Genomic DNA, 8,601 nt, shown 5'->3' with positions numbered 1-8,601 from the left:
TACTTTATTCTAGATAATTACTAGGGATAGTTATTGTTTGTACACTTATATACCTCCATACCATAGATCAACTCAGCAAGTAATCAACTCAACCGTTTAGATTTTTTAAAATTTAAATCATGAAATTAAGAGGACCATTGTCAGAATAAAGTATAATTTCATAAGCCATCCAGTTTTAAGGATCTTACCGGTTTAGTTGTATTTCGTTCTTCTCAAATTCTTGTTAGTAGGCCTACTTTTAAGTGTAAGCTATTTCTGTTTGAGGTCGCGCGAACACTGAGCAACAGCTCGATATTGTCTAATTAGAAAGTTGGTATTGATCTGATAAGATTTTAATACATGACACAACACAAGAGTACACACATTATAGCCTGTTAACGCAGACAAATTTTTAGCTACGAGCCAATCGGTGTCCTCAGTATATGGGTTACATCAAATAATACCTCTTTATAACATGGATGGTATGATACTGAGGACACTGCAGAAGAAACAAATGCGAATCACTTTTTATTCTAAACAAGTAGATCTAATTGTAATAATATATTGTGTTTTTATAGGCGAAAATTTGTAAAATTTGAAACATTTCCTATTTGATTTGTAAAAATATTAACTGAAATGTAAAGCTTCCTACTTTTATTTGGAGTATTAAATATTTTGAATTTTAAATAAATAAAATGTAAACTTCCATATTTTGATTCGCAAACTTGTGAAATTTTAACCTCCTGATTATAATTTGTGAAAAAAAATTAAAATATACACTTTCCTATTCTGATTAGTAAACATGTAGATCTCTAAATCGTAAACTTTCCTATTCCGATTAGTAACCATGTGAAATGTAAACTTTCCTATTCCGATTAGTAACCATGTGAAATGTAAACTTTCCTATTCTAATTAGTAAACATGTCAAGCCTAAACTTTCCTATTCTAATTAGTAAACATTTCAAGCCTAAACTTTCCTATTCTAATTTGCAAACATGTCAAGCCTAAACTTTCCCATTCCTCAAGGACTCTTCGTTAGCCTGGTCAAACAACACATGGCCCGAGCTCTCAGAATGCTTCCAGAACACAGTTCTAGAGCTGGCGCCGGCCTTCTGGTTTTTACTTACGACCCCGTGCTACTGGTATCACTTGCTGACCTCGTCACGTGACAAACATTCGGTCTGCTGGATTTTTATTGCTAAACTGGTACGTTTTTTTCTGTTCTGGTAGAGCATTGGATTCCAAAGTGAGGTAACCGACACATCAAACAAACCATTGATGGTGGGAATCAGAAACATAATTCGGAGTTACATTCAATTATTTACGGCATAAAATAGCCTAAACTATAGACTATAACATTAAGTTAAAACCTTTATTAACAAAAAATGTAACACAGTTAATATTTCTTTAGATTTTAGCTTTGTGCCTTTCGGCGGCTGATATCACGTGGGGTTTTGGTTTAGTGACGGAAGAAATAGTGGCTGACCGACTCACCGTAGTACTGGTTCAGGTCGTTATTCTGGTGAGTGACTCCATCTTCTAGTTGGGTGTGGGGGGGGGGGGGGGGTTGATGTGAGGGGCCATCAATTGATGTTGGTCACACAAGAGTAACAGGCTCGTTTTTTTCAGATGTTCTACATAGGCACCATTGTACTAGAGAAATCACGTAACGTTGTCAGATCTTTCCCTATGTTTGTCTACTGGTCCCTGGCATCGTTCTGTTTGCTTGTGAAAATCTTTGAAAAGGGAATGAGCGGAGTGAGTTTTTAGTTATTTATCTCTTTAATTTTGTTTTATAATTTAAAAAATTAAAATGTATTCATTTTTTTCCAAGCCCATGGGGTCCGTCTAAATGGTAGCGTATCCATTGGCAGATTAACCTACAGGGGTAAAACTCAGAACTTTAATTTTGTGCTAGGGCCAGCGCCAGGGCCAGCGCCAGGGCTAGAGTTTGGGCATTGGCTACTGCTAGGGCTAGTACTAAGTTGTAGAAGTAGGTGTAGGAGGAGGTGTGCTGTTGTTTTGTCACCTATTCCTTATAGTGTACCTGAAAGTTGTCCTCAATATCTACATTATTGAAACACTGAGTTATTGTAATATTTGAGACGTGATCCAATTATTTCTGCCACGTCTAGGACCATGCAAGAGCCACGTTCAACTTCAGCCTGGTGGTCGTGCGGTATGTGGCGACTACAGGGCTTCTGGTGGTCACGTGTTTTGCTGAGTACCATGGGGCTAAAGGCAAGGTTAGACATACGCTAACATTGTCATTTTCTGTAGGTGACGTTCAAGCACTCCAATGTCAGCTTCATCAAACTTCTTCTATTTGTGACGTTCAAACACTTCAATGTCAGCTTCATCAAACTTCTTCTATTTGTGACGTTCAAACACTTCAATGTCAGCTCCATCAAACGTCTTCTATTTGTGACGTTCAAACACTTCAACGTCAGCTTCATCAAACTTCTTCTATTTTTAAGAGCAACGTTTGCCATGCTTTAGTATCCAACTCAGCACGTGATTTAACTTTTCTCTCGGGTCTTTAGCAGCACCTACACCCGGTCACCCACTAATCTAATTGTGAACAGTTACAAACAACAATATTGTTATTTTTTTTGTTGTACTAGAAACCAAAATTATCTAGACATCGGTTTTCCAAATTTTATGAAAACTGTAACAACAGGAATATACGCCCACTTCTGACACCAATGTAACAACAGGAATATTGTTGATAGGATGATACTGTTGTTATTGTGGGTTCGTTCATCCAAGAATACGATTTACAGTGCTTTGTAACTTCAAACTTTATTTACATAGATCCATAAGAAACAATAATGATATTCCACAGTAGAAAAATGACTATTACATTATAGTCTAGAACAAACTGACGTGGTGACATCTTACATCTTACTACACAGTCACAGGCAAGCACACATCGTTCACCTTTCGCTCCCCCTATTATACTTTCCATTCTCTCCCCTTTCGTCAATGAGCGATCTCTCAAAAGCATGGAAAAATACATGACGAGTCGCTGAGACAGTCCTTCCGTTAGCCAGGTACTCTACATTCATGCAACTTCATGTAAAACACAATATAATAAACATACCAAATAATACAGCCTGTGACAAAAACGTTTATTTTTTTACTTTAACTTTAATAAGTCAAAGAAGCAGACGCAGAGATCTGTAGGCCTATTTGTTAACATAAACCGTACCTCATTTAGTTACGCTTTAAATTACAATTTTAGTCTTCTAATTGTTGTTTTTTAGGTAAAACACTAATCACTCATAGATCTAGCAGCCGACCTCATATATTCATACATGAAACGTATTTTCTGGAATATTTGTATTTTACTGTTTTCTACACCAGCTAAAGTTGCCGAACAATAGAATGTTCCAGCTATCTATCCGCGATCATCAATAAAACCGCACCAGGTTGTGTCATTTATAAATCTGATTTATTCCTGTCTCCTCAGTCACATAACCCTGAGACATCGGCTGCTGTTTTATCCTGGATCTCCTTCACGTGGCTGGAACCGTAAGTTGTTGCCGGACATTTAGCCGGACATAGATGTCTGACATTTAGCCGGACATAGATGTCTGACATTTAGCCGGACATAGATGTCTGACATTTAGCCGGACATAGATGTCTGACATTTAGCCGGACATAGATGTCTGACATTTAGCCGGACCAAGATGTAGAAAACTACTGCTAAACAGAAAGTCTCGAGTTCGTGTCAGTAGATCGACCCCGAGTCCACCCAGGTGGTTGGGTATAGTTCTGATCACAATATCACGTCATAATACCGAGGTCATTGAATCAGTTGAACTCTACTTCCATTTCCCCATGAATCCTAAAGTTTGAAAGGGTACTTGATTACCACTCAAACACAAAAGTCAGTCACACGTCCAAACTTTGTCTTCTAGCTAACTAGTCCTGTCTGTATTTGTAGCCTATTGTGGCTGGGATACAAACGTCCATTACAAGATGATGATACATACGATCTCATGCCGCAGGACACGTCGTCGTCAGTAACAGATGCCCTCATTAAAAACTTGATAATTACCACACACATGTGAGTAATATTTGATTTTATGCAAACCTACATTTTTAAATTCGTGTATCGTTTTACTTACAGTATTTATCAGGTGCCATTATGTCCCTTTTGTGTGTGTGGCTACACAGTTTTAGAATACAAACACTCACATTGGCTGTAAACAATTAATCATGTGCTAAAGATTCTGAGATTATCATTAAAAAAATGTTAAGTTCCATTACGATATTGATCGAGTTTAAATAACATTAAATCAACTAGAGTCACGTTTATTTTAAACAGCAATATTTCAACCATGTTTGAAACACTTAGCTACTTTATCCATTTACAAATCTTTATATCAACAACAGCGGTTAATGTTTAAAAGCCGTTCAAGTTAGTTATCTCACTTTTAGGAATCGTTGTGGAATCTAAAATATAATCCATTGTATTATTCTATGAATCAAAGTTATTTTTATTAGATCCCTTGTGTCGATATGGATACGGTTAATATAGAGAATTATTGTCACAATTCTCACGTAATTTTCTACAGCCGTGTTATAACTATATATTATGTACATGATCTCCACTTACCCAAAAGTTAAAATTCACTTTAAAAAAACCTATTATTGACAGTTCTCCAAAAAGGAGACCCAGGAAGTGGATAAGAGCTACGCCAAGCTACAATGAAACCCAACTTGTGGTCGTTAACAAAGTTGAAGACACAGAGAGACGATCCTACGACGCCGTCAAGAGCTATGCTAGCAATGAAACAAATAAGCCAAAACAAAGATCGTTCTTCATGGCTCTGTTTTTAACCTTCAGATGGGAGTTTTTATATTGCAATATTGGGATGTTGGTTTATGTGGCTATGAATTTATTTATCCCCTTCATTCTTGGGTGAGTTGAAGGAAATAACGTTTTATGTAATACATTTTTTAAATCACTTATTTTTTATTTATTTATTTTTTTGGTCTTTAATAAACAACGGTTAACCATTCGACCAAATGGCTTTAGGTCTTAAAATCTACAATACTGCATAATGATGTATTCAACAAGTACAAACACACGAGAACACGCGATGTACAACTCATTGGCTAATGAAATCAAAATAACATGTTGTTTTAAGGAAAGGCTACATTTATCTCCGTAGGCTAAACAAAAATGTAATATGATAATGGGTTGGGGGTAGTAAAGGTGATATTAGATATTAAAACAAAACCATTTGGTTCCCAACTGTATAAATACGATAACTGATAGGGTGAGAATTTCGTTAGACTTTAATTTCCGTGTTACAACTTTTTCGAAATGTTGTTCGTTTCTCTGCCTAGTGTAAAACTTGAAAGTTAAAAAACAATACAAAATGAAATTTATTTAAAAAGTTTACAATAACAAAATAAAACAAATTATATTTGTACCCTCTAGGCCCTATATCATCCTATTAACTTGAGGTGTTTTAGTTTCTGTTGTAGTGTTTCGTAAGTCATATGTCTTCTTTTCTTTTCAGTTGGTTGATAGACTACAGTGTAAATATAACAGAGCTACACTGGCATGGCTATGTCTTTATGATGTTGCTTTTAGCCTCCAAAATGCTGACCACAGTTTTCAGCCAATCGTCTGAGTACCTAAGTAACAGACTGGCCATTCGAGTACGTAGTGCTGCTATTGGCGCCATATTTCGAAAGGTATTTTTCTCGTGTGATATTGAAATTTTTGTTGAGTTCGTTTTGGCTTTCATTTTACATATAAATCCGCACGATATTATAATCGTAATTTTTTAGGCTAACAAAAGACAGAGCGGGTGAATTCCTAAATGTGGTTCAAATATGAATTTTTTTTTTAAAATACTTGTTTCTTTTTAAACTTGACGCATCATGTAAATACAATAACTGCAGTTTTTCACATTATCTGAAATATACATAGCCTACTTTATAAGATTTAACAAAAATATCCAAATTGACTATTTAGCTTGAGAAGTTTAAAATCTGCAAAAATCTTATAACTATTACGAACACCACTCTATCAGCCAGATAGCTGGCGAACGTTCGTTTGTTCGTTTGTATGGTTATACACAGATGGCTTAAAGCCCTATAAATGATAGCTAGCACAACAGTTAACGAGGACACGTACTTAACGTCTAGGGGATACACTCGATGAACTCCTGATGCCAACAACACATTTAATCCATATATAACTTTTAATATGTGTACAAATTCAAGGTAAGACTCTAGCTTTATACAGAATACAATGAATGAGTAGAATATCAAAAACCCAACTTACAATTTTAGGAAAAAACACTATTTAACACTATCACAGGATATGGCACTCAAGAAAATCACCACAGCTTATACGACACTGCTTAAAGCACAAAATATTACTTAAAACCACAAGTAATAAAGGAAAAATGCTGCTTAAAACTATAGGCTACAAAATAGCGACACTCAAGGCTTTCTCTCTCAAAGATGTCTGGTCTGACTTGCTGCTACGTACTGCTGCGGTGGACTGCCTGCAGAAGTGTGTGCGCAGACCATTTGACACCTGAGGCAACATGGGAGGTCACCTCCAAAACGTGAGACTATTTGTTGGGACAACTCTGATGTCCGAATCAACCAATCGAAAGTATAAAAGTATTGCACCACCACTCGTGATGGAAAAGTACTAGGGTATATGTCTTTCTTAGAACTATGGAAAATTACCTGGTGGTTGCAACACAGTCACTCATGGTTGAGCAATAAAAGTCAAACTAAAAAAAATACAAGACCTAAGTAGGTCATGTAACACTTAAGATTGGTTATAAAAATGAAACTATTATGATAATCATTTAAAAAAAATTGAAGTGATCAAACCTTTGCGGACCAATGAACATATTGATCTCATAAAAATCTAAAGATTTAAAATTCAAAATAATTGAAATTGAATTAATTTAGATCTGTTAAACTTGTTGTAATCCACCAATTACATTACACAATTAGTTTTTTTTTAAAGAATGAATTAGGAATGTATATTTTGGATGGATTTTCAAATTAATGGAACTTTCACTTTGAAGACCACACTAACACTTTATATTTTTTATTACGATGAGGAACATCTAGTAGCTTTGCTTGTTTAAAAACATGATTTTCAATTATTGTTTTACCATAAAACACTATTGTATTTTTTCAGTATAATTAGTAAGATTATATAACGTATTTTATGGTAAGTGGTGAAAATATTGAAAACATTACTGTTTGCAGACAACTGTGACGATATAGAGAACTTAATTCTTGATAATCTTCACGATAGGACAGATGTATTACATGTTGTACAAAGAAAACTATTTTAGAAATTGATTTAAATTTATAAAAAAAGAAAAATTGTGAAAACAATATTTAAAATTTGCGCACAATCCTTTTGATTCTCATAGTTGTTAGAGACATTTATTCACGAGTTATGTAAAAAATACAAAACCTACAATTTTAGAAATAAGTAGAGCCAATGTTTAATTGATATTTATAAATTACTGTTTGCATTGCAGTCTTTGCGATTGTCCAATGAATCTCGAAAAATCTTTGGCTTGGGGGAAATCTCAAACTTAATGTCTGTCGACACAAATCACTTCGAGCTGTGTCTAAATGGGGCATTTTGGATATGGATGAGTATTTTGCTCTTTGCCTTTGGGTGTTACTTGCTGTATACTGTCATTGGATTCGCAATGCTAACAGGTAATATAGGACTATATATATATATATATATATATATATATATATATATATATATATATATATATATATATATATATATATATATATTGGACTATATATATATATTATTTTTTAATTTATTTAAATATATGACTATATATATATATATATATATATATATATATATATATATATATATATATATATATATATATATATATATGACTATATATATATATGACTATATATATATATATATATATATATATATATATATATATATATATATATATATATATATATATATATATATATATATATTTATCATGGATATGTCTCAAATTTAGTTCGACTTAGTCTAAACGTTAAAATAACTATTTTCATGCTGAACGAAATCAATTGCTGTGTACATTTCTATGTCGAAAAAAGACTACCCTAATAGTGTATGTAATTTGTATGAAACTTCCCCTTCATTACCAACGCAAACAGTGATAATATTAAAATTGCTGTAAACACTTTTATTAAACAGCAGCTTCTTTAGCACAATAGGCTGATTTAGAAATCAATTATAAAAATAATAATTATACATCGATTAAAGATGTATTGCATGATCACTTTATTTTAGGGTTAGATTTAACTTGCTTGATGTTACTAAGCAATCTTGCTATAACACAAAAAATGAGAACTTATCACGAAGAGATGATGGTGGTGAAAGACGAAAGACTAAACATAATGAGTGAAATACTGCAAGGCATCAAGGTACTACGGAGAACTAATTGCATATTTTAAGCCTTATTGCCTAAAGATTTTATTTGCAAATTTCTACTTCGTTTATATTTAACACCTCAAATAAAAATCAATTTAGCTTTTTGTTTGTAGATGATAATTATCAGGATACCTCGCTAATTGCTT

The 8,601-nt window shown here is 33.7% G+C and overlaps 1 protein-coding gene across 1 annotated transcript; it reads left to right on the top strand.

Annotated features, from left to right (window-relative positions):
• Positions 1-1,047: 1,047 nt before the first annotated feature.
• LOC131951061 (multidrug resistance-associated protein 1-like) lies at positions 1,048-8,595 on the top strand. Its single transcript, XM_059313369.1, has 11 exons — positions 1,048-1,185; positions 1,391-1,501; positions 1,609-1,737; positions 2,115-2,225; positions 3,452-3,513; positions 3,929-4,051; positions 4,646-4,909; positions 5,517-5,694; positions 7,524-7,710; positions 8,315-8,448; positions 8,569-8,595. The coding sequence occupies exons 3-11, from the start codon at positions 1,609-1,611 to the stop codon at positions 8,593-8,595; spliced, it is 1,215 nt and encodes a 404-aa protein (XP_059169352.1). The 5' UTR covers positions 1,048-1,185; positions 1,391-1,501.
• Positions 8,596-8,601: the final 6 nt, after the last annotated feature.

Source organism: Physella acuta, unplaced genomic scaffold (genome assembly GCF_028476545.2).
Source record: "Physella acuta isolate Inbredline_101_S28 unplaced genomic scaffold, ASM2847654v3 ptg000008l, whole genome shotgun sequence".
Lineage (NCBI taxonomy): Eukaryota > Metazoa > Mollusca > Gastropoda > Physidae > Physella > Physella acuta.
Note: the sequence above shows the minus strand (reverse complement) of the source record. Positions and strands in the feature narration are given on the sequence as shown.

Bases quoted from the DNA above. Each gene is read 5' to 3' on its own strand.
- LOC131951061 (XM_059313369.1), top strand. From the start codon at position 1,609: ATGTTCTACATAGGCACCATTGTACTAGAGAAATCACGTAACGTTGTC. The intron at 2,226-3,451 runs GTTAGACATACG...CTGTCTCCTCAG, and splicing joins ACCATGGGGCTAAAGGCAAG to TCACATAACCCTGAGACATC. The intron at 4,052-4,645 runs GTGAGTAATATT...TATTATTGACAG, and splicing joins TTGATAATTACCACACACAT to TTCTCCAAAAAGGAGACCCA.